Source organism: Trematomus bernacchii, unplaced genomic scaffold (assembly GCF_902827165.1).
Source record: "Trematomus bernacchii unplaced genomic scaffold, fTreBer1.1, whole genome shotgun sequence".
Lineage (NCBI taxonomy): Eukaryota > Metazoa > Chordata > Actinopteri > Perciformes > Nototheniidae > Trematomus > Trematomus bernacchii.
This window is the reverse complement of record NW_022988031.1, coordinates 16,971-44,751: the sequence shown is the minus strand read 5'-3', so window position 1 is coordinate 44,751 and position 27,781 is coordinate 16,971. Positions and strand designations below refer to the sequence as shown.

General features: G+C 43.4%; 1 protein-coding gene across 1 annotated transcript; it reads left to right on the top strand.

The window, feature by feature from the left end:
• Positions 1-1,647: 1,647 nt before the first annotated feature.
• Positions 1,648-26,339, top strand: LOC117472300 (HEAT repeat-containing protein 5A-like; the record flags this gene model as incomplete). Its single annotated transcript, XM_034117452.1, is given in 13 exon segments — positions 1,648-1,752; positions 1,839-1,970; positions 2,643-2,770; positions 3,530-3,677; positions 9,190-9,363; positions 10,191-10,292; positions 10,396-10,479; positions 10,993-11,169; positions 13,126-13,268; positions 13,808-13,915; positions 15,024-15,126; positions 15,639-15,792; positions 24,240-26,339. Coding segments are annotated over 13 exon segments (1,706 nt in total), but the record flags the coding sequence as incomplete, so codon positions are not given.
• Between the last annotated feature and the right edge of the window lie 1,442 nt (positions 26,340-27,781).

The window sequence follows — 27,781 nt, the reverse complement described above, 5'->3', positions numbered from 1 at the left end:
ATAGAACACAGAAAACCTATAGAACACAGAACCCTATATAACACAGAACCCTATATAACACAGAACCCTATATAACACAGAAACACAGAACACAGAACCCTATATAACACAGAACCCTATATAACACAGAAACCTATATAACACAGAACCTATAGAACACAGAAACCTTAGAACACAGAACCCTATATAACACAGAACCTATAGAACACAGAACCCTATAGAACACAGAACCTATAGAACACAGAACCCTAAACACAGAAACCTATAGAACACAGAACCCTATAGAACACAGAACCCTATAGAACACAGAACCCTATAGAAACAGAACCCTATAGAACACAGAACCCATATAACACAGAAACCTATAGAACACAAACCCTATAGAACACAGAACCCTATAGAACACAGAAACCTATAAACAGAACCCTATAGAACACAGAACCCTATAGAACACAGAACCTATAACAAACACCTATATAACACAGAAACCTATAGAACACAGAACCCTATATAACACAGAACCCTATAGAACACAGAAACCTATATAACACAGAAACCTAGAACACAGAACCCTATATAACACAGAACCCTATAGAACACAGAACCCTATAGAACACAGAACCCTATAGAACACAGAACCCTATATAACACAGAACCCTATAGAACACAGAACCCTATAGAAACAGAACCTATAGAACACAGAACCCTATAGAACACAGAACCCTATAGAACACAGAAACCTATAGAACACAGAACCCTATAGAACACAGAACCCAATAGAACACAGAACCCTATAGAACACAGAACCCTATAACACAGAACCCAATAGAACACAGAACCCTATAGAACACAGAACCCTAGAACACAGAACCCTATAGAACACAGAACCCTATATAACACAGAAACCCTATAGAACACAGAACCCTATAGAACACAGAACCCTATAGAACACAGAACCCAATATAACACAGAACCCTATAGAACACAGAACCCTATAGAACACAGAACCCTATAGAACACAGAACCCTATAGAACACAGAACCCTATAGAACACAGAACCCTATAGAACACAGAACCCTATACACAGAACCTATAGAACACAGAACCCTATAGAACACAGAACCCTATAGAACACAGAACCCTATAGAACACAGAACCCTATAGAACACAGAACCCTATAGAACACAGAACCCTATATAACACAGAACCCTATAGAACACAGAAACCTATAGAACACAGAACCCTATAGAACACAGAACCTATAGAACACAGAACCCTATAGAACACAGAACCCTATAGAACACAGAACCCTATAGAACACAGAACCCTATAGAACACAGAACCCTATATAACACAAACCCTATAGAACACAGAACCCTATAGAACACAGAACCCTATAGAACACAGAACCCAATAGAACACAGAACCCTATAGAACACAGAACCCTATAGAACACAGAAACCTATACACAGAACCCTATAGAACACAGAACCCAATAACACAGAACCCTATAGAACACAGAACCCTATAGAACACAGAACCCTATAGAGCACAGAACCCTATAGAACACTCTACAGGAGAGGGAGAACCACAACAAGCAGAATAAGGACTCTTTAAATTGAGTTTGTTTTCCTCTCCTTCCTCCAGGAGGTTCTTTCTACACGGCAGAGACGGTGAACCAGGCCAGAGCTCATTACACCTCCTCCTGGGCTCCAGTGCTCCACGCCACCTCCCTCTGGCTGCACAGCACCGGTCAGTCCTAGATTCCTGCATATACCCTGATATATATATAAGACATAGGCGGGTGTTAAACAGCCTGATCCCTCTTTTTGTTGCAGGTTTCTTGATGCCAGACGACGCTCCTCCCTATCTCTCTCGTCCTGCCACCCCCCACCTCCATGGGACAAACAGGGGTCAGAGCCAAGAGTCCAGAGGACATCAACACACCGACAGACTGCACCTCATCCTGGGTACGGGGACTGGTTTTATTACAGATATATGGAGACTTAAAGGTCACCTATTATGCAACATCCACTTCTCCATGTCTCTTCTACATCAACATGTGTCCCCTCTTCTCCATGTCTCTTCTACATCAACATGTGTCCCCTCTTCTTCATGTCCCCTCTTCTTCATGTCTCTTCTACATCAACATGTGTCCCCTCTGTTTAGAGAGATGATCCATTTCTATAAAAACCTGTCTGAAAATGAGCTGATCAGATTTTGGCCACTTGATGATGTCATAACGATGTTTTGTCTTGTGTAACCATTAGCCAATCAGCAACCAAGGTAACCCCCCCCCCCCCCCCCCCCACCTTATCACCTGAATCTCCTCCTAGAGCACCATTGAGTTCTTTGTAACCAAATCTCTCTCAGAGGGGCGTGGGGAGGGGCTCCTTATTTTCATCTAAAGTAACAGACAGAGAATCAGCACTTTGGAAACAGGGCTGAAACAGAGGGGATTATGGGTTATGCTGCAATGATCTGTTTGGTGTTTCAGCCAATCAGAGACAGGCTCTGTATATATCTGAGACCTGTGATATATTGATGAGAAACAGTATAATGGGGACCTTTAAAGTGCATGTGTTTCATTAAATTAAGTTTCTTTCTGAACTGAGTGTGGTTGTATCTCTCCTGTGTTTCAGGGATCAGTGTGGAGTTCCTGTGTTCTCCGCACTCTGCTGACCAGATGGAGAACATCACTTCCTGTCTGAGAGCTCTGCAGGCGCTGCTGGACGTCTCCTGGCCCCGAGCCAAGATCGGAAACGACCAGGTGAGACTCAGGCGGACCTGAAGCCAGACCAGAGTGCAGACCAGAATCCAAACTAGATTTAAAGGGGACCTATCATGCAAAATGCACTTGTGTACGTCTTTTCTACATGAATATGTGTCCCCGGTGTTCCAGGGAACTCACCAAGTGTCAGAAAACACAACCCTCTCTATTTTCCTCCATACCCAATCTCTAAAAAAGGGGCTGCAAACGGATCTGATAAAAACTGATCCAGATTTGAACACTGTCCTGACGTCAGGACGGTGGCGCTACGGCTATTGGGCCAACTCCACCAATCAGGAGGAGACAGCCACGGCCATTGCCGTTCCAAAGCGCTGGAGACGCTGTAGTACATATGCCAGGCCTGTAGATGGTGCTGTTCTCACTGAATCAGCCCTTGCAAAAATATTGCCAAAGCGGCAAGGCAAGGCAATTTTATTTATATAGCACTTTTCAGCACGTGGCGATTCAAAGTGCTTTACACATTAAAAGCAAAAGACATTTAAGAACAAATACAGCATAAATACATTATTAAAAAGGCATTTAAAAACAGGCATAAAATGTCAAGGATAATACAATTCAATAGTCAATAAAGAAACAATTTACAACAATATATTATTACAAAACCGCAAATATCAAATGAAGTGCTGGTTGTCTCTGAGGGTGGGACATGCGCTGACATATTCGGCTGCTTCTATGGGGCTGGCACTATTTTCTCCAAGTACATGTTGCATTGTATTCTCTCTCTCTCTCTGTGTTCAGGCTCTGAGTGTGGAGCTGCTCAGCGTCCTCCACAGGCTGATGGTCACCAGAGAGTCCGTCTCCGTTCAGCTCGCCGTGTTGGATCTACTGCGACAGATCGTAACGGCCGCTCACGAGCACGTCAAGGAGAAACGCCACAGCGCTGAGGGTGAACACACTATCACACACACTATCACACACACTATCACACACACTATCACACACACTATCACACACACTATCACACACACCGTTACACACACTGTTATACATACTGTTGCGGCTGTAGTAATCCAAACAAAGTGCCGCGAGGGACTAAACAAGGGAAAAACATTGTCTGACGCGCAAGAAAACATTCTTTCCACTGATATGCGTTTGACCTTTTATTAGCAAACGAAACAAGCAAACATACAATTGTTTCTGGTCCATATCCAGTATGTGATTGCATACGCGGTCAACAAACAGTGTCCTTCCCCAGCTCACTGCCCCTCCATCTATAACAAAGTGTGCCGGTAAAAGCAAACCGGATATAACCGCAAACGTCACACACAAATCCAATAGACACGCGAAATGTGACGTAACAAACACAATGTTACACACCCCTGTTACACACACCGCTACACACACTGCTACACACACTGCTACACACACTGCTACACACACTGATACACACACTGTTACACACACCGCTACACACACTGCTACACACACTGATACACACACTGTTACACACACCGCTACACACACTGCTACACACACTGATACACACACTGTTATACACACTGTTACACACACTGCTACACACACTGCTACACACACTGATACACACACTGTTATACACACTGCTACACACACTGATACACACACTGTTACACACACTGCTACACATACTGTTATACACACTGTTACACACACTGCTATACACACTGCTACACACACTGTTAGACACACTGTTATACACACTGTTACACACGCTGTTATACACACTGCTACACACACTGCTACACACACTGTTACACACACTGCTACACACACTGTTATACACACTGCTACACACACTGTTAGACACACTGTTAGACACACTGTTATACACACTGTTATACACACTGCTACACACACTGCTACACACACTGCTACACACACTGCTACACACACTGCTACACACACTGCTACACACACTGTTACACACACTGCTACACACACTGCTACACACACTGCTACACACACTGTTAGACACACCGCTACACACACCGTTAGACACACTGTTATACACACTGCTACAAACACTGTTATACACACTGCTACACACACTGTTATACACACTGTTACACACACTGCTATACACACTGTTACACACACTGTTACACACACTGTTAGACACACTGTTACACACACTGCTATACACACTGTTACACACACTGTTACACACACTGTTATACACACTGTTACACACACTGCTACACACACTGCTACACACACTGTTACACACACTGTTATACACACTGCTACACACACTGTTAGACACACTGTTATACACACTGCTACACACACTGTTATACACACTGCTACACACACTGTTATACACACTGTTATACACACTGTTACACACACTGTTATACACACTGCTACACACACTGCTACACACACTGCTACACACACTGTTATACACACTGCTACACACACTGTTAGACACACTGTTAGACACACTGTTATACACACTGTTATACACACTGCTACACACACTGCTACACACACTGTTACACACACTGCTACACACACTGTTACACACACTGCTACACACACTGTTAGACACACTGTTAGACACACTGTTATACACACTGCTACACACACTGCTACACACACTGCTACACACACTGTTACACACACTGTTACACACACTGCTACACACACTGCTACACACACTGCTACACACACTGCTACACACACTGTTACACACACTGTTACACACACTGCTACACACACTGCTACACACACTGTTATACACACTGTTATACACACTGTTATACACACTGTTATACACACTGCTACACACACTGCTACACACACTGCTATACACACTGTTATACACACTGTTATACACACTGTTATACACACTGTTATACACACTGCTACACACACTGTTACACACACTGTTATACACACTGCTATACACACTGCTACACACACTGCTACACACACTGCTATACACACTGTTATACACACTGTTACACACACTGCTACACACACTGTTACACACACTGTTATACACACTGTTATACACACTGCTACACACACTGTTATACACACTGCTACACACACTGCTATACACACTGTTATACACACTGTTACACACACTGCTATACACACTGTTACACACACTGCTACACACACTGTTATACACACTGCTACACACACTGCTATACACACTGTTATACACACTGTTACACACACTGTTATACACACTGCTACACACACTGCTACACACACTGCTACACACACTGTTACACACACTGCTACACACACTGTTACACACACTGCTACACACACTGCTAATACACACTGTTATACACACTGTATACACACTGTTATACACACTGCTACACACACTGCCTATACACACTGTTTATACACACTGTTACACACACTGCTACACACACTGTTACACACACTGCTACACACACTGCTATACACACTGTTACACACACTGTTAACACACACTGTCTACACACACTGTTACACACACTGCTACACACACTGTTACACACACTGTTACACACACTGCTCACACACACTGTTATACACACTGTTACACACTGCTACCACACCTAGGTTACACACACTGCTACACTACACTGTCTATACACACTGTTACACACACTGCTACAACACTGTTACACCACTGTTATACACACTGTTATAACACGGCTACACACACTGTTACAAACACCACTGCTACACACACGTGTATAACACACTGTTACACACCGTTACACACTGCTACACACACTGTTACACACACTGTTACACACACTGCTACACACACTGTTATACACACTGTTAACACCACTGCTACACACACTGTTATACACACTGTTATAACACACTGCTACACCACGTTACACACACTGCTATACACACTGTTTACACACACTGCTACACACTGCTATACACACTGTTATACACACTGTTATACACACGTTACACACCACTGTTACACACACTGTTACCACACTGTTATACACACTGCTATACACACTGCTACACACACTGCTAACACACAGCTGCTAATACACACTGTGATACACACTGCTACACAGCACTGTTATACACACTGTTATACACACTGCTACACACACTGTTACACACACTGTTATACACACTGCTATACACACTGCTACACACACTGCTACACACACTGCTATAACACACTGTTTATACACACTGTTACACACACTGCTACACACACTGTTACACACACTGTTATACACACTGTTATACACACTGCTACACACACTGTTATACACACTGCTACACACACTGCTATACACACTGTTATACACACTGTTACACACACTGCTATACACACTGTTACACACACTGCTACACACACTGTTATACACATGCTACACACACTGCTATACACACGGTTATACACACTGTTACACACACTGTTATACACACTGCTACACACCACTGCTACAACACTGCTACACACACTGTTATACACACTGTTACACACACTGCTACACACACTGTTATACACACTGCTACACACACTGCTATACACACTGTTATACACACTGTTATACACACTGTTATACACACTGCTACACACACTGCTATACACACTGTTATACACACTGTTACACACACTGCTACACACACTGTTACACACACTGCTACACACACTGCTATACACACTGTTACACACACTGTTACACACACTGCTACACACACTGTTACACACACTGCTACACACACTGTTATACACACTGTTACACACACTGCTACACACACTGTTATACACACTGTTATACACACTGCTACACACACTGTTACACACACTGCTATACACACTGTTACACACACTGCTACACACACTGTTATACACACTGCTACACACACTGTTACACACACTGCTACACACACTGTTATACACACTGTTACACACACTGTTACACACACTGCTACACACACTGTTACACACACTGTTACACACACTGCTACACACACTGTTATACACACTGTTACACACACTGCTACACACACTGTTATACACACTGTTATACACACTGCTACACACACTGTTACACACACTGCTATACACACTGTTACACACACTGCTACACACACTGCTATACACACTGTTATACACACTGTTATACACACTGTTACACACACTGTTACACACACTGTTATACACACTGCTATACACACTGCTACACACACTGCTACACACACTGCTATACACACTGTTATACACACTGCTACACACACTGCTATACACACTGTTATACACACTGCTACACACACTGTTACACACACTGTTATACACACTGCTATACACACTGCTACACACACTGCTACACACACTGTTATACACACTGCTATACACACTGCTACACACACTGCTACACACACTGCTATACACACTGTTATACACACTGCTACACACACTGCTATACACACTGTTATACACACTGCTACACACACTGTTACACACACTGTTATACACACTGCTACACACACTGCTACACACACTGCTATACACACTGCTACACACACTGCTATACACACTGTTATACACACTGTTATACACACTGCTACACACACTGTTACACACACTGTTATACACACTGCTACACACACTGCTATACACACTGTTATACACACTGCTACACACACTGTTACACACACTGTTATACACACTGCTACACACACTGCTATACACACTGTTATACACACTGCTATACACACTGCTACACACACTGCTACACACACTGCTATACACACTGCTACACACACTGTTACACACACTGCTACACACACTGCTATACACACTGCTATACACACTGTTAGACACACCGCTACACACACTGCTACACACACTGTTACACACACTGCTACACACACTGCTACACACACTGTTATACACACTGTTATACACACTGTTATACACACTGCTACACACACTGCTACACACACTGTTACACACACTGTTATACACACTGTTACACAGATTCTCTAATTCTACTCTATAAATCTTTGAACTCCAGAGGAACCATTTCCTAGATCTTCTTCCTACTGATAACAAAACAAATGAGAAACAAACAAAACTCACAAACTGAATGTTGTCGTTTAAACACTTTATTGTTCTTTTATGTATAAAGAAAGCGTAATGAGACAGTATGAAGTTGACTGTGTTCTGGTTTTATGTTTCAGTATTTGTAAGCAACTGTGACTGAAAGAATATTGCTTTGATTTGACTTTTTAATGGTTATTTCATTTTTATAAGAAGGGGCAGATCAAATAAGATGTTCTTCTCCCTGCTCCTTTCACCATGTGCTATGAAACAAACAACCCGTATAAGTGTACATGTTTTGTAAAGTGTACATGTTTTGTTTTAAAATAACTGCCATGTGTGGAATAAGCAAATAAATAAATACGTTATTGTTCCTCAGTGGATGACGGTGCATCAGAGAAGGAGACGCTGCCTGAGTTCGGAGAGGGACGGGACACCGGCGGTTTGATCCCCGGGCGCTCGCTGGTGTTCGGAGCGCTGGAGCTCTGCCTCTGTGTTCTGGTCCGGAAACTTCCACAGCTCAGCCCCAAACTGGCCGGGACCAGTCCAACTGGTGAGAGGAGGGGGGGGGGCGAAAATAGGGGAAATGGTGTTGTAAAGATGAGACTAGAGTGCATTTTGTATGATAGGTCCCCTTTAAGTAAGTTTATTGTGGAGAGCTAAGAAACAGTTTGAAAGAGGTTGAAACTACGTGATATGTATTGTTGTCATATGATACAGCCCTAATGTATACAGGAGCAGGAATGTAGCTAAACATGGATGTGAAGGCAGTTCTCTGTTTATTTAGATGTGATTAAAATAAAATAGAAAATGTTGTCACTTAAATAGTTCATAATCCTGATTATCTTTTTGAACTTAATCGTGCAGGATAGTGTGTGTTCAGTGACGACACGTGTCGTTTCAATTTCCTTTAGCAAGAGCTTTTTTTTTTAAAGGTAATTGAAAACAGCACTTTTTAAAAGTCATGGAAAGTGTTTTGATATCTGAAAAGGTGTGTTAAATGAATTACAGTCTAATGTTACAATGAGAGAAGATTTTCAACACAGAGCCCCCCCCCCCCCCCTCCCGACATAATGAATCCCAATTTAACCCTTGATGACAGCTTCAAGATACCCCGTTATAAGAAAGACACACAGCTGGTAATGTGATCAGAACAACACTCTGACCACTTCAGTGTGTGTGTGTGTGTGTGTGTGTGTGTGTGTGTGTGTGTGTGTGTGTGTGTGTGTGTGTGTGTGTGTGTGTGTGTGTGTGTGTGTGTGTGTGTGTGTGTGTGTGTGTGTGTGTGTGTGTGTGTGTCTCTCCTCTGTCTGTCTGTGTGTGTGTGTGTGTGTGTGTGTGTGTGTGTGTGTGTGTGTGTGTGTGTGTGTGTGTGTTCAGGTCCTGGAGGTTCAGTGTGGAGTTTGACTGACACCGACTGTCAGCTGGTGGCCTCCGCTCTGTGTGTCCTCTCCGACCTGCCGTCCATCTGCTCCCCCGAAGGTCAGATGCTAATGCTAATGCTAACATGCTAACTAAATGTTTCCCTGATGTGTTTTTGTTGTCTCACTGACTCTTGACCCGATGCTTGTTCGTCGTCCTGCAGGCAGCGTGTCCATCCTCCCCTCCGTCCTCTACCTGCTGCTGGGAGTCCTCAGAGAGCTGGTGCACCTGCCCAGCAGCCAGCCTGGTAACACACACACACACACACACACACACACACACACACACACACACACACACACACACACACGCACACACACACACTCACACTCACACACACTCACACACACACACACACACACACTCACACTACACACTCACACTCACACTCACACTCACACTCACTCACTCACACACCCTCACACTCACACTCACACACACACACACACTCACACTCACACTCACACACACACACACACACACACACCTCACACTCACACTCACACTCACTCACACACACTCACACTCACCAAGAGCCACACACACCCACCAACACACACACACCACACACCACTCACAACTCACACTCACTCACACTCACACTCACACACACACACACACCACACACACACACACACTCACACTCACACTCCCACACACTCACACACACTCACACTCACACACACACACACACACACACACACTAAATAATCAGCAATTTGACTCTCGATGTTGACTATTGTCTTTTTTATTCTCCCAGGTGCCCCGGCGGCGGGCTCAGTGGGGGGGTCAGCCCTGGGCTCGGTGGTGCAGGCGGCTCTTCAGGCTCTGAAGGCCGTGGTGACGTCTCCAATGAGCCGACAGGAGAAGAGCCGAGGAGCCTGGAGTCTGCTGCTGAGGTCCGCTCTGAACACTCTGCTGGGACTCTGGGACGCCGGTACAACACACACTTTCACTACAGAAAGAAATGTTCTAACTGCAATATTATTTAAATAAGTTATTCATTTAGAGCACGGGAAAAGAATATGAATACGCCCGGAACAACACACACTTTCACTACAGAAAGAAAGTGAAACAAAAAGGCATTTCTCATAATGCATCTCCCAGTCACCGATAGTTAGTCGAATGATGAGTCATTCCAGTTGGACAAGCTTCAGATCACACTCCCATCGCCTTCAATTTCTGAGAGGGAGAGAGGGAGAGAGAGGGAGAGAGAGAGAGGAGAGAGAGGGATAGAGAGGAGAGAGAGGAGAGAGAGAGAGAGAGAGAGAGGGAGAGGAGAGGATGGAGAGAGAGGAGAGAGAGAGAGAGAGAGGAGAGAGAGAGAGAGAGAGAGAGAGAGAGAGAGAGAGAGAGAGAGAGAGAGACGGAGAGAGAGAGAGAGAGGTAAAGTTTAATGACCGGTAAGTTTCAAATTTGTCCGGTAAAATAAATTCTTTCTGGACATTTGACCGGCGAGAAAGAATCCTAGTGGAATCCCTGACGTTCAAGGTTCTTTATTGTCAAACTGACATAGCTACAGAGTAATTATGTAGTTGAAAATCTTATGTCACAGGCTTCTCCAACAATGCAACATAATAACATAACAATAAGAGCAAGAGCAATACAAAAAGAATAATAGTTATAAAATACAAAATAAAGTGATGATGTGGAATAGTGCAGTACGAGTCTATATACAAGTTATTGGAATGATATATATATATTAGGTATTAGATACATACTACTGAGTAGCAGATGAATGTTTGAAGTTGTTTGACGTGTGCATGTCCTCAGTGTCCTCAGAGTCCTCAGTGTCCTCAGTGTCCTCAGTGTCCTCAGTGTCCTCAGAGTCCTCAGTGTCCTCAGTGTCCTCAGTGTCCTCAGTGTCCTCAGAGTCCTCAGTGTCCTCAGTGTCCTCAGTGTCCTCAGGGTCCTCAGTGTCCTCAGTGTCCTCAGTGTCCTCAGTGTCCTCAGTGTCCTCAGTGTCCTCAGGGTCCTCAGTGTCCTCAGTGTCCTCAGAGTCCTCAGTGTCCTCAGTGTCCTCAGTGTCCTCAGTGTCCTCAGAGTCCTCAGTGTCCTCAGTGTCCTCAGTGTCCTCAGGGTCCTCAGTGTCCTCAGTGTCCTCAGTGTCCTCAGTGTCCTCAGTGTCCTCAGGGTCCTCAGGGTCCTCAGGGTCCTCAGGGTCCTCAGTGTCCTCAGTGTCCTCAGAGTCCTCAGTGTCCTCAGTGTCCTCAGTGTCCTCAGTGTCCTCAGAGTCCTCAGTGTCCTCAGTGTCCTCAGTGTCCTCAGGGTCCTCAGGGTCCTCAGGGTCCTCAGTGTCCTCAGGGTCCTCAGGGTCCTCAGTGTCCTCAGGGTCCTCAGTGTCCTCAGTGTCCTCAGTGTCCTCAGTGTCCTCAGTGTCCTCAGAGTCCTCAGTGTCCTCAGTGTCCTCAGAGTCCTCAGTGTCCTCAGTGTCCTCAGTGTCCTCAGGGTCCTCAGGGTCCTCAGTGTCCTCAGTGTCCTCAGTGTCCTCAGGGTCCTCAGTGTCCTCAGAGTCCTCAGTGTCCTCAGTGTCCTCAGAGTCCTCAGTGTCCTCAGTGTCCTCAGTGTCCTCAGTGTCCTCAGGGTCCTCAGTGTCCTCAGTGTCCTCAGGGTCCTCAGTGTCCTCAGAGTCCTCAGGGTCCTCAGTGTCCTCAGTGTCCTCAGGGTCCTCAGTGTCCTCAGTGTCCTCAGGGTCCTCAGGGTCCTCAGTGTCCTCAGGGTCCTCAGTGTCCTCAGGGTCCTCAGTGTCCTCAGTGTCCTCAGGGTCCTCAGGGTCCTCAGGGTCCTCAGGGTCCTCAGGGTCCTCAGTGTCCTCAGTGTCCTCAGGGTCCTCAGGGTCCTCAGGGTCCTCAGGGTCCTCAGTGTCCTCAGTGTCCTGATGGTGTGTTTCCAGGAGACTCAGTGGATCAGGTCAGTCTGCTCACAGCTCTCACCGTCTTCCTGCTCTCTGCGGCTCCTGACGTCTGCACCGCCGAGACGCTGCAGAGACTCTGTGTGCAGCGCTTCAGCAGCAGCATGGAGGCCAAAGACCCTCAGGTCAGTACCACAGAGGGGGGGGGGGGGGGGGGGGGGTAGTATGGTTTCATAAAACTGTGTTCACATACAGCAGTGGTTCAGAGTAGGCGGTCAGGTCATGTTCTATGCTGCGTTTTTGCTATCTCAAAAATGCAGTGGTACTGGATGTGTATTTTGTACTTTGTAAATTGTGTAATTTCTACTTATATGTATTTAAAATATTCTTTATGCATGCTTCTTGATTACATTAAGCTGTCGTTGGCTCTTTACTTACTGTAACAATGTACATTTCCCCTCTGTGGACGAATGAAGGTATTCTGATTCAGAACGTTTACATCAACATATAATTCAACTTGAGAGTAAAGCTTCCCAATGTGTATTCTTTTTGAATGATTATTAATGTCCTTGAAAATCCATTCACCCGATAACGAAGTTCTTACGAGGGAAACTTATAAATCAAATCATTACAAGTTTGAGCTCCAGGAGAAATATAGGCTTGAGGACAGAGGGAGAGAGAAGTCAGTAAGTGATAATAATATAAAGGTCTCTTTCTCCTGCAGGTTGTGAGTCGGTGCTATCAGCTGCTAACCTCCGTGTTTCAGGCTCAGCCCGCCGTGGCCGTGCCGTACATCCAGGCCCTCGGACCACAGCTGGTTCGATTCCTGCAGGTACGGAACTAAAGTCCTTAAAAAAAGAAAATGTTCATATTTTTTTTTTTAACATTTATTAGAACAAGTTCCTTGACAGTGAGTCTCACATGGTACAGATACAGTATCATACTGTTATATCAGGGGGTCCGCGGGGTCTTAAAACGTATTTAAAGTTGATAAATTAATTAAGCGAGAATTAAGGCTATTAAAAAGTATTAAACAGCATTTTCCAAGGTATTACATTGTGTAGCTTGTTTTCAATAAGTATATGAATTGTCCAAAGAGGTATTCTACAGTCTGCCTGAATGTAATCATTGCGTAGGTGTGGAGTGTGATTCTGTGTAGTTTATTGATGGCATCCCGTTGGGTTTGACGTCATCTGAACAGGACATCGCACGCTCACTGCTTGATAGCGCGAAGGTCCGTTTACGCCGGTTGTTAAACAACATCGTTATGGGGAAATGCAAGTCTGCGTCCAAATGGTTGGAAGATAAGGAGGAAGGACAATCAATACTGTATATAGTCAATGTGAGGGAAAGTGTGTTGCCAAGGTAACCGGTTAAAACTCCAAGTGGAGATGAGGTCTTAAAATGTATGGAAAGGGTCTTAAAAGGTTTTACATGTGACTTCAGGATTCCTGCATATACCCTGAATATACAAATATATATATATAATATAATCAAAAAGTACGATACATAATAGTTATGTATAAGCATAAGAAATATATAATATAAATAAAAAAAATATAGAGTCCAATTAGAGGCTTACAATATTTTCACTTTGCCAAATATCTTACAACAGGTGACCATTTCTCTAAATACACTTCCATCTTGAGTCGTAGTTTCTCTGTTACATTTTCCATACAGTTTACAACCTTCAGTCTTTGAGTCCTTTGGTCCAAAGTAGGGCGGTGAGGTTTAAGCCAATTTATAGTAATCATTTTAAGGGCTATTAATACCAGAGCTCTCAGCATATACATCTTGTCTTTTCCAATTCCCTTTGAAGGGGTTTTTCTCATTTTAAGAAGAAACGTTTCCAATGCGTCTCGATGCGTCTGTTTGGTCAGATGAAGTCCCGTTTTGAACACATATTCATATTGTGATTGTCTGATGTGTTTGCTCCTCAGAAGGTGGAGAGGAGTCGTCCTCAGAGTCAGGAGGAGCTGCAGGGGGTCCTGGAGGGAGTCCGAGCCATGGAGGCCCTGATCCAGACGGCAGAGGAGACGCAGCGTGAGTGCAAAACAGACTACAAGGAATTTTAGCTTTTAGGATGATTTCATGGCCGCTATGGACAACATCAGTTTCCACGAGCACCAACGCCTGGGTTGACTTTTAGAAGCGAAGACAGAAAGATGCAATTAAATTCTATTTACATTTTTAAACACAGCTGGAGCAGCCAAGACGCTGTGGGAGCCTGCGTTTAGAGTTATCTTCATAGCACCTCACACACAATGGGTTGTTTCTGGTCACATGGTGTGGTTCATGGTATTTAGGGCACCTGGTGTGTGTGGAGGTTAGGTAGCATGACAACGGGGGTGAGCTGAGCGCTGATATCTTTTGTTGACCGTATGATTCTGTTTACTGTTTTGATTTACAATATTAAATATCCTTAAAACGTGGAGTTCAGTACAGACTTCATTATTTACACGCGTCACAACAATGAGCGAAGTTTAGCTTCAGAGCGGCCGTATTTAAAGGGAATATAGCCGCTGTGTTTCCTGACTCCTTGTTTGTGTCCTCAGGTCCTCAGCTGGTGGCCGTCCTGCTGCCTCTCCTCATCTCCTTCCTCCTGGATGAGAACGCTCTGGCTTCGGCCCCCCCCGCGTCTCGCTCTCTCCACGAGGCGGCGCTCAAAGACCTGATGCGCCTCGGCCCGCTGCACTCAGCCGTGTTCAGGTAACAGAGGATACACAGTTTCTTCATGTCTCTTCTTCATCAACATGTGTCCCCTCTTCTTCATGTCTCTTCTTCATCAACATGTGTCCCCTCTTCTTCATGTCTCTTCTTCATCAACATGTGTCCCCTTCTTCTTCATGTCTCTTCTTCATCAACATGTGTCCCCTCTTCTTCATGTCTCTTCTTCATTCAACATGTGTCCCCCTTCTTCATGTTCTTCTTCTCTAACAACATGTGTCCCCTCTTCTTCATGCTCTTTCTTCATCAACATGTGTCCCCTATTCTTCATGTCTCTTCTTCATCAACATGTGTCCCCTCTTCTTCATGTCTCTTCTTCATCAACAATGTGTCCCCTCTTCTATGTCTCTTCTTCATCAACATGTCCGTCGTCTCTTCATGTCTTCTACATCAACAGTGTCCCTCTTCTTCATCAACATGTGTCCCCCTTCTTCATGTCTCTTCTACATCAACCATGTGTCCTCCTCTTCTTCTCAACATGTGTCCCCTCTTCTTCATGGTCTCTTCTACATCAACATGTGTCCCTTTCTTCATCAACATGTGTCCCCTCTTCTTCATGTCTCTTCTACATCAACATGGTCTCCTCTCTCATGTTCTTTCATCAACATGCGTCCTCTTCTCATCAACATGTGTCCCCTCTTCTTCATGTCTCTTCACATCAACATGTGTCCCCTCTTCTTCATCAACATGTGTCCCCTCTTCTTCATGTCTCTTCTACATCAACATGTGTCCCCTCTTCTTCATGTCTCTTCTACATCAACATGTGTCCCCTCTTCTTCATGTCTCTTCTACATCAACATGTGTCCCCTCTTCTTCATTCAACATGTGTCCCCTCTTCTTCATGTCTCTTCTACATCAACATGTGTCCCCTTCATGTCTCTTCTACATCAACATGTGTCCCCTCTTCTTCATGTCTCTTCTACATCAACATGTGTCCCCTCTTCTTCATGTCTCTTCTACATCAACATGTGTCCCCTCTTCTTCATGTCTCTTCACATCAACATGTGTCCCCTCTGTCTTCATTCTCTTCTTCATCAACATGTGTCCCCTCTTCTTCATGTCTCTTCTTCACATCAACATGTGTCCCCTCTTCTTCATGTCTCTTCTACATCAACATGTGTCCCCTCTTCTTCATGTCTCTTCTTCATCAACATGTGTCCCCTCTTCTTCATGTCTCTTCTACATCAACATGTGTCCCCTCTTCTTCATGTCTCTTCTACATCAACATGTGTCCCCTCTTCTTCATGTCTCTTCTTCATCAACATGTGTCCCCTCTTCTTCATGTCTCTTCTACATCAACATGTGTCCCCCTCTTCTTCATCAACATGTGTCCCCTCTTCTTCATGTCTCTTCTACAAATCAACATGTGTCCCCTCTTCTACATCAACATGTGTCCCCTCTTCTTCATGTCTCTTCTACATCAACATGTGTTCCCCTCTTCTTCATCAACATGTGTCCCCCTCTTCTTCATGTCTCTTCTACATCAACATGTGTCCCCTCTTCTTCCTCAACATGTGTCCCTCTCTCTTCATGTCTCTTCTACATCAACATGTGTCTCCCTCTTCTTCATGTCCTCTTCTACATCAACATGTGTCCCCCTCTTCTTCATCAACATGTGTCCCCCTCTTCTTCATGTCTCTTCTACATCAAACATGTGTCCCTCTTCTTCATGTCTCTTCTACATCACATGTGTCCCTCTTCTTCATGTCTCTTCTACATCAACATGTGTCCCCTCTTCTTCATCAACATGTGTCCCCTCTTCTTCATGTCTCTTCTACATCAACATGTGTCCCCTCTTCTTCATGTCTCTTCTACATCAACATGTGTCCCCTCTTCTTCATGTCTCTTCTACATCAACATGTGTCCCCTCTTCTTCATGTCTCTTCTACATCAACATGTGTCCCCTCTTCTTCATGTCTCTTCTACATCAACATGTGTCCCCTCTTCTTCATGTCTCTTCTACATCAACATGTGTCCCCTCTTCTTCATGTCTCTTCTTCATCAACATGTGTCCCCCTCTTCTTCATGTCTCTTCTACATCACATGTGTCCCCTCTTCTTCATGTCTCTTCTACATCAACATGTGTCCCCTCTTCTTCATGTCTCTTCTTCATCAACATGTGTCCCCTCTTCTTCATGTCTCTTCTACATCAACATGTGTCCCCTCTTCTTCATCAACATGTGTCCCCTCTTCTTCATGTCTCCTCTTAATCAACATGTGTCCCCTCTTCTTCATCAACATGTGTCCCCTCTTCTTCATGTCTCTTCTTCATCAACATGTGGTCCCCTCTTCTTCATGTCTCTGTCTTCATCAACATGTGTCCCCTCTTCTTCATCAACATGTGTCCCCTCTTCCTCATGTCTCTTCTTCATCAACATGTGTCTCCTCTTCTTCATGTCTCTTCTTCATCAACATGTGTCCCCTCTTCTTCATGTCTCTTCTTCATCAACATGTGTCCCCTCTTCTTCATGTCTCTTCTACATCAACAGGTGTCTCCTCTTCTTCATGTTTCTTCTTCATCAACATGTGTCCCCTCTTCTTTCATGTCTCTTCTACATCAACATGTGTCTCCTCTTTCTTCATGTCTCTTCTTCATCAACATGTGGTCCCCTCTTCTTCATGTCTCTTCTACATCAAACATGTGTCCCCTCTTCTTCATGTCTCTCTTCATCAACATGTGTCCCCTTCTTCTTCATGTCTCTTCTACATCACATGTGTCCCCTCTTCTTCATGTCCTCTTCTTCATCAAACAGGTGTCCCCTCTTCTTCATGTCTCTTCTTCATCAACATGTGTCCCCTCTTCTTCATGTCTTTCTTCATCAACATGTGTCCCCCTCTTCTTCATGTCTCTTCTTCATCAACATGTGTCCCTCTTCTTCAGTCTCTTCTTCATTCAACATGTGTACCCTCTCTTCTGTTCTTCTTCACTGTCTCTTCTTCATCAACATGTGTCCCCTCTTCTTCATGTCTCTTCTACATCAACATGTGTCCCCTCTTCTTCTGTCTCTTCTACATCAACATTGTTGTCCCCCCCTCTTCTTCATGTCTCTTCTTCATCAACTGTGTCCCCTCTTCTTCATGTCTCTTCTACATCAACATGTGTCCCCTCTTCTTCATGTCTCTTCTTCATCAACATGTGTCCCCTCTTTTCATGTCTCTTCTTCATGTCTCTCTTCATCAACATGTGTCCCCTCTTCTTCATGTCTCTTCTACATCAACATGTGTCCCCTCTTCTTCATGTCTCTTCTTCATCAACATGTGTCCCCTCTTCTTCATGTCTCTTCTACATCAACATGTGTCCCCTCTTCTTCATGTCTCTTCTTCATCAACATGTGTCCCCTCTTCTTCATGTCTCTTCTTCATGTCTCTTCTTCATCAACATGTGTCCCCTCTTCTTCATGTCTCTTCTACATCAACATGTGTCCCCTCTTCTTCATGTCTCTTCTTCATCAACATGTGTCCCCTCTTCTTCATGTCTCTTCTACATCAACATGTGTCCCCTCTTCTTCATGTCTCTTCTTCATCAACATGTGTCCCCTCTTCTTCATGTCTCTTCTTCATCAACATGTGTCCCCTCTTCTTCATGTCTCTTCTTCATCAACATGTGTCCCCTCTTCTTCATGTCTCTTCTTCATCAACATGTGTCCCGTCTTCTTCATGTCTCTTCTACATCAACATGTGTCCCCTCTTCTTCATGTCTCTTCTACATCAACATGTGTCCCCTCTTCTTCATGTCTCTTCTACATCAACATGTGTCCCCTCTTCTTCATGTCTCTTCTTCATCAACATGTGTCCCCTCTTCTTCATGTCTCTTCTACATCAACATGTGTCCCCTCTTCTTCATGTCTCTTCTTCATCAACATGTGTCCCCTCTTCTTCATGTCTCTTCTTCATCAACATGTGTCCCCTCTTCTTCATGTCTCTTCTTCATCAACATGTGTCCCCTCTTCTTCATGTCTCTTCTTCTTCATGTCTCTTCTTCATCAACATGTGTCCCCTCTTCTTCATGTCTCTTCTTCATCAACATGTGTCCCCTCTTCTTCATGTCTCTTCTTCATCAACATGTGTCCCTCTTCTCCATGTCTCTTCTACATCAACATGTGTCCCCTCTTCTTCATGTCTCTTCTTCATCAACATGTGTCCCCTCTTCTTCATGTCTCTTCTTCATCAACATGTGTCCCCTCTTCTTCATGTCTCTTCTCCATCAACATGTGTCCCCTCTTCTTCATGTCTCTTCTTCATCAACATGTGTCCCCTCTTCTTCATGTCTCTTCTTCATCAACATGTGTCCCCTCTTCTTCATGTCTCTTCTTCATCAACATGTGTCCCCTCTTCATCAACATGTGTCCCCTCTTCTTCATGTCTCTTCTTCATCAACATGTGTCCCCTCTTCTTCATGTCTCTTCTTCATCAACACGTGTCCCCTCTTCTTCATGTCTCTTCTTCATCACCATGTGTCCCCTCTTCTTCATGTCTCTTCTACATCAACATGTGTCCCCTCTTCTTCATGTCTCTTCTTCATCAACATGTGTCCCCTCTTCTTCATGTCTCTTCTTCATCACCATGTGTCCCCTCTTCTTCATGTCTCTTCTACATCAACATGTGTCCCCTCTTCTTCATGTCTCTTCTTCATCAACATGTGTCCCTCTTCTTCATGTCTCTTCTTCATCAACATGTGTCCCCTCTTCCTCATGTCTCTTCTACATCAACATGTGTCCCCTCTTCTTCATGTCTCTTCTACATCAACATGTGTCCCCTCTTCCTCATGTCTCTTCTTCATCACCATGTGTCCCCTCTTCTTCATGTCTCTTCTACATCAACATGTGTCCCCTCTTCTTCATGTCTCTTCTTCATCAACATGTGTCCCCTCTTCTTCATGTCTCTTCTTCATCAACATGTGTCCCCTCTTCTTCATGTCTCTTCTTCATCAATATGTGTCCCCTCTTCTTCATGTCTCTTCTACATCAACATGTGTCCCCTCTTCTTCATGTCTCTTCTACATCAACATGTGTCCCCTCTTCTTCATGTCTCTTCTTCATCAACATGTGTCCCCTCTTCCTCATGTCTCTTCTTCATCACCATGTGTCCCCTCTTCTTCATGTCTCTTCTACATCAACATGTGTCCCCTCTTCTTCATGTCTCTTCTTCATCAACATGTGTCCCTCTTCTTCATGTCTCTTCTTCATCAACATGTGTCCCCTCTTCTTCATGTCTCTTCTTCATCAACATGTGTCCCCTCTTCTTCATGTCTCTTCTTCATCAACATGTGTCCCCTCTTCTTCATGTCTCTTCTTCATCAACATGTGTCCCCTCTTCTTCATGTCTCTTCTTCATCAACATGTGTCCCCTCTTCTTCATGTCTCTTCTTCATCACCATGTGTCCCCTCTTCTTCATGTCTCTTCTTCATCAACATGTGTCCCCCTCTTCTTCATGTCTCTTCTTTCATCAACATGTGTCCCCTCTTCTTCATGTCTCTTCTTCATCAACATGTGTCCCCTCTTCTTCATGTCTCTTCTTCATCAACATGTGTCCCCTCTTCTTCATCAACATGTGTCCCCTCTTCCTCATGTCTCTTCTTCATCAACATGTGTCTCCTCTTCTTCATGTCTCTTCTTCATCAACATGTGTCCCCTCTTCTTCATGTCTCTTCTTCATCAACATGTGTCCCCTCTTCTTCATGTCTCTTCTACATCAACATGTGTCTCCTCTTCTTCATGTCTCTCTTCATCAACATGTGTCCCCTCTTCTTCATGTCTCTTCTACATCAACATGTGTCTCCTCTTCTTCATGTCTCTTCTTCATCAACATGTGTCCCCTCTTCTTCATGTCTCTTCTACATCAACATGTGTCCCCTCTTCTTCATGTCTCTTCTTCATCAACATGTGTCCCCCCCTTCTTCATGTCTCTTCTTCATCAACATGTGTCCCCTCTTCTTCATGTCTCTTCTTCATCAACATGTGTCCCCTCTTCTTCATGTCTCTTCTTCATCAACATGTGTCCCCTCTTCTTCATGTCTCTTCTTCATCAACATGTGTCCCCTCTTCTTCATGTCTCTTCTACATCAACATGTGTCCCCTCTTTCTTCATGTCTCTTCTTCATCAACTTTGTGTCCCCTCTTCTTCATGTCTCTTCTTCATGTCTCTTCTTCATCAACATGGTCCCTCTCTTCATGTCCTTCTACATCAACATGTGTCCCCTCTTCTTCATGTCTCTTCTTCATCAACATGTGTCCCCTCTTCTTCATGTCTCTTCTACATCAACATGTGTCCCCTCTTCTTCATGTCTCTTCTTCATCAACATGTGTCCCCCTCTTCTTCATGTCTCTTCTTCATCAACATGTGTCCCCTCTTCTTCATGTCTCTTCTTCATCAACATGTGTCCCCTCTTCTTCATGTCTCTTCTTCATCAACATGTGGCCCCCTCTTCTTCATGTCTCTTCTTCATCAACATGTGTCCCCTCTTCTCCATGTCTCTTCTACATCAACATGTGTCCCCTCTTCTTATGTCTCTTCTTCATCAAACATGTGTCCCCCTCTTCTTCATGTCTCTTCTTCATCAACATGTGTCCCCTCTTCTTCATGTCTCTTCTTCATCAACATGTGTCCCCTCTTCTTCATGTCTCTTCTTCATCAAACATGTGTCCCCTCTTCTTCATGTCTCTTCTTCATCACACATGTGTCCCTTCAATCAACATGTGTCCCCTCTTCATCAACATGGTCCCCTCTTCTTCATGTCTCTTCTTCATCAACATGTGTCCCCTCTTCTTCATGTCTCTTCTTCATCAACATGTGTCCCCTCTTCTTCATGTCTCTTCTTCATCACCATGTGTCCCCTCTTCTTCATGTCTCTTCTACATCAACATGTGTCCCCTCTTCTTCATGTCTCTTCTTCATCAACATGTGTCCCCTCTTCTTCATGTCTCTTCTTCATCACCATGTGTCCCCTCTTCTTCATGTCTCTTCTTCATCAACATGTGTCCCCTCTTCTTCATGTCTCTTCTACATCAACATGTGTCCCCTCTTCTTCATGTCTCTTCTACATCAACATGTGTCCCCTCTTCTTCATGTCTCTTCTACATCAACATGTGTCCCCTCTTCTTCATGTCTCTTCTTCATCAACATGTGTCCCCTCTTCTTCATGTCTCTTCTACATCAACATGTGTCCCCTCTTCTTCATGTCTCTTCTACATCAACATGTGTCCCCTCTTCTTCATGTCTCTTCTTCATCAACATGTGTCCCCTCTTCCTCATGTCTCTTCTTCATCACCATGTGTCCCCTCTTCTTCATGTCTCTTCTACATCAACATGTGTCCCCTCTTCTTCATGTCTCTTCTTCATCAACATGTGTCCCCTCTTCTTCATGTCTCTTCTTCATCACCATGTGTCCCCTCTTCTTCATGTCTCTTCTTCATCAACATGTGTCCCCTCTTCTTCATGTCTCTTCTTCATCAACATGTGTCCCCTCTTCTTCATGTCTCTTCTTCATCAACATGGTGTCCCCTCTTCTTCATGTCTCTTCTTCATCAACATGTGTCCCCTCTTCTTCATGTCTCTTCTTCATCAACATGTGTCCCCTCTTCTTCATGTCTCTTCTTCATCAACATGTGTCCCCTCTTCTTCATGTCTCTTCTACATCAACATGTGTCCCCTCTTCTTCATGTCTCTTCTACATCAACATGTGTCCCCTCTTCTTCATGTCTCTTCTTCATCACCATGTGTCCCCTCTTCTTCATGTCTCTTCTTCATCAACATGTGTCCCCTCTTCTTCATGTCTCTTCTACATCAACATGTGTCCCCTCTTCTTCATGTCTCTTCTTCATCAACATGTGTCCCCTCTTCTTCATGTCTCTTCTTCATCAACATGTGTCCCCTCTTCTTCATGTCTCTTCTTCATCAACATGTGTCCCCTCTTCTTCATGTCTCTTCTTCATCAACATGTGTCCCCTCAGAGACTCTGAAAGTTTCAGGATCAAAGATTTTCTCTCTTTTTGATCCATTTCTATAAAAACCTGTCTGAAAATGAGCTGATCAGATTTTGGCCACTTGATGATGTCATCACGATGTGTTGTCTTGTGTAACCATTAGCCAATCAGCAACCAAGGTAACCCCCCCCCCCCCACCTTATCACCTGGATCTCCTCCTAGAGCACCATTGAGTTCTTTGTAACCAAATGTCTCTCAGAGGGGCGTGGGGAGGGGCTCCTTATTTTCATCTAAAGTAACAGACAGAGAATCAGCACTTTGGAAACAGGGCTGAAACAGAGGGGATTATGGGTAATGCTGCAATGATCTGTTTGGTGTTTCAGCCAATCAGAGACAGGCTCTGGATATATCTGAGACCTGTGATATATTGATGAGAAACAGTATAATAGGGGACCTTTAAAAAAGGACATTTCAGGATTGATGTGATTTGTTGTCCTCTCCCTCAGGTCTCTCATCGCGTCGTCTCCTCACCTGAAGTCTCGTCTGGAAGCGGCTGTGAAAGGAAACCAGGAGAGTCTGAACGCTAAAGCTAGCAGCGCTAACCCCGCCGCCAAGTCCTCCCCCAGCATCACGCTCAAAACCAACTTCCTGTGAGACGATTCACCCGAAAAAAACCCCCCCAAAGATGGAGGTTTTTGTTATCACAAATGCACCGTGCTGCGTTCACTGTCCCCGTGCTGCGTTCACTGTCCCGTGCTGCGTTCACTGTCCCGTGCTGCGTTCAATGTCCCCTCCGGACAAACAGCACTCTTGTTGCCTGAGAATCTGAAGGGTAAGATGGAAAAGAAAGACAGACGTTATGACCGTTTAAAGTTCGACAATCTTTATATCTCACTTCTTCCACACGATGCATGTCACGTAATCACACATCACTGTTATTGATCGTCTTATTATCAATCAGTAACTGTCCATAATCTAACTGAGCAAAAATCATTTCATGTTTTTATAGCTAAGAAGATCTGGTTTTAAGGAATGAGACCTTTTTAAACCTGAAGGAGGAACTTTAACACGTTATCTTCAGTGTGTGGCGTTATGGAAACACACAGAGTGGAAACTGAATGAAACTGACCTCGAGCTGACGGAGAGGATGTCAAATATTTGGGAAAAAACGCAAAATTCTGAAATAAAAGTTGGATAATTTTAAGAAAAAACTGATTTATGAGTTTAAATAATTCAGACTTTATGAACTTCATATTGACAATAAGATGCCTTCATGTCTGATTTAATCGTCCACATTTTTCTTTGAATGTTTTTGCAATTTTAAGATATCCAAAAACCCTCTTTGGCAGACTTTCGTTTTTGAGTCTAAATAGAAACACTCTTTTGAAACTGATGAAAAAAACACTAAATTCATTAATAGATAGTCCTATAAGTTACACAATATGATCATATTTTGTTAATATTAATAATAATATTCTCTATTATGTTTTGTAAAGAACAAAAATAAATGTTTGGGTGTAAGAAAAACCTAAAATAAACAAATATAGTTCAGAAAAAAATGGAAAAATCAATGAAATGTGAAAGTACTCACAAAGAAGACAGATCTTTCCACATCCGATATCTGCTTCAGTCATACAGAAATCGAACACAGTTTCATTTTTTATATATTTTCTTCAACATGTAACATGACATTACTTTTACAATATATACCATGGTGTCATAAAGACCACCAGATGGCAGCAGGACATTATAAGATTTCTCAAAAACATCAAATTCTCAGAGTTTTGACTTTTCTCAAAAACATAATCTACCAGAAAGGATGCATGTTAAGTAGAGGCAGTGAGTTGGACCAATCACAGGAGAGCATCTTAAAGAAACTCTATGCCTTTGCCGATGAACAAAGAAGGGAAAATGAAACTAACACTGTGCTTTTTGAAAAGGTCTGAACGTAAAAGTCTTCATTTTGAAATGACTGTCGTCTCTCGGTAGGAAAGCTGCTTTTCTGCATCAACAACTAATCGAGGTCTTCCTTTCACCCTCGCATGAATGAATGAATGAATGTCAATTACAGAGAAGAGCTAAAAGATATGAAAAGGATTTTTATTTTTCTTAGTCAAATGTTAATATTTAAGGTTTAATGTCGACAAATCACATGAAAACACAAACTGAAGATTGTTATGAATCATACGGTGGCCTGTAAGGGACTTTTTAGTCGTCAGCACTTTAGATAAAAAGACACTACAACGTCACAATATCAACCGCGTCGTGTTTTATCAGTTTGAAGAATGTACGTTTGTTTGGTTTTAAAATACTTGTATTGTCTGAATGTCAACATTCATATCAGTGAAGAGAATAAAGACATTTCTAACATGATGTCCACCATAGTAAAACACTAAATCATTACCTGCAATAAGTAAAATAACCAGGTGAGCTTCTGTCTTCCTCTGTGCTTCACACACACACACCAGCAGTATTAGTGTGTTTAAATGTGTGTGTGCTCACCTGGCCGACTGCTCTGTGAACTGTACAGCTGTGACCTGAATGACTGAGTTAACATGATGTTTTCTAACGACACAAGTGAATAAAAACATGTTTTTTTCTTCTAATTCAGAGTCAAGTTTTCTTTGTGTGTCCTCAGTTTGTCCTCAAGTGAGCAAACACTGGTGATGAGCAATGAGGTACATATTTATTAGTCGCCTCTGAAACTCATATTTTGCAATACAGCAATTGTTACATAAATAAATATAGCTATAATACCACACACAGCATAAAAAAAATATATATTTTAAATTAAATTTAAAAGTTTAGCCGAGACAAGGATATTAATTCAGAATATATTTAAAAACTTAATCAACAGTTATTGTTTTTTGTAATTATTATCAGTTTTGAAACGCAGCGCCCCCTTACGTCTGCTGCGTCGCCTCAACATGCTGCCTTCAGGGACTGTCGTAAACCCAAGAATAAACAAGATGAAGCGTGATTAAGTGATTTCATTTTTTACACTTACATTATACTACTCTGTTTTTAGGACTGAACATTTAGCCTAAATGTGTTTCATACTCTAACTGTTGTTACCTTCCCCCATTCCTACACAGTAACTAAGAGAGTAAACCTTGTATTTAACATTTTTTAAATAAAATTCAAACTTAATTTCAGAATCAGGTTTAATACTATGTAGGTTTTAACCATGCAAGGAATGTAATAATATTATTTAAATAAACAGGAAATACAAGTATGGCCTTTGTATGCACCATTTTTTACACCAAAGCAAATTGCTCGTATGTGTAAACCTACTTGGAAAAAACCGACTCTGATAATTAACGTTTTGGGTGTGTTGTATTTCCGAGCTTAGGAGCAGCTCCTGAACGCGGCAGCAGCAGTCGGCTCGGCTCTCCATTTCGGTCTCCTGTGTTTATCGGCTCTCCGTCACTCTGACCTTTTTTTTTTATACCGGTTCTGAAGATATGGGAACGCCTTGATTAAAACCCTCTGAATCGGCGAAACACACGGCTATTCACCCATCATTTGGACCTAGGAGATCCTGAGACATAAACCGCTACTGTGCGTCTCAGAGCCGAGAAGAAAAACACGGTGAGTGGCTCATCATCCCGCAGGTGAATCCGACCAAGAGCCGGGTTGGCTCGTATTGTTTGTCCGAGGATGAGCTGCGGCCTCTCGGCTCTCCCGGAACTCGAGCCCCGCGGCTTGTGTTTCGAGTCGAAGGCCGCGTAAACATTTAGCTCAAAAAAGGAAAATACCGCTATAAAAGACACACGGAGTGGTAACCGGTTATTTAATTATTGATGTGGCAGGTTTCCCCTTTGTTATAATTACGGGTTTATTAAAAAAAAAACGAAAAATATGCTGTTACTCCAGTTAGCGTTTAGCTTAGCTAGCGTGGTGTTAGCATGCTAACTGTAGCCGGGTTTCGTTACTTGTAACACAATTCTATACATGATAAATAACCAACAAGTAATGTCGTTCATCACTGCTGGATTCATGGCTATAAATGTATGCAATTTTCTGTGGGTTACAGTTTGTTTTAGAG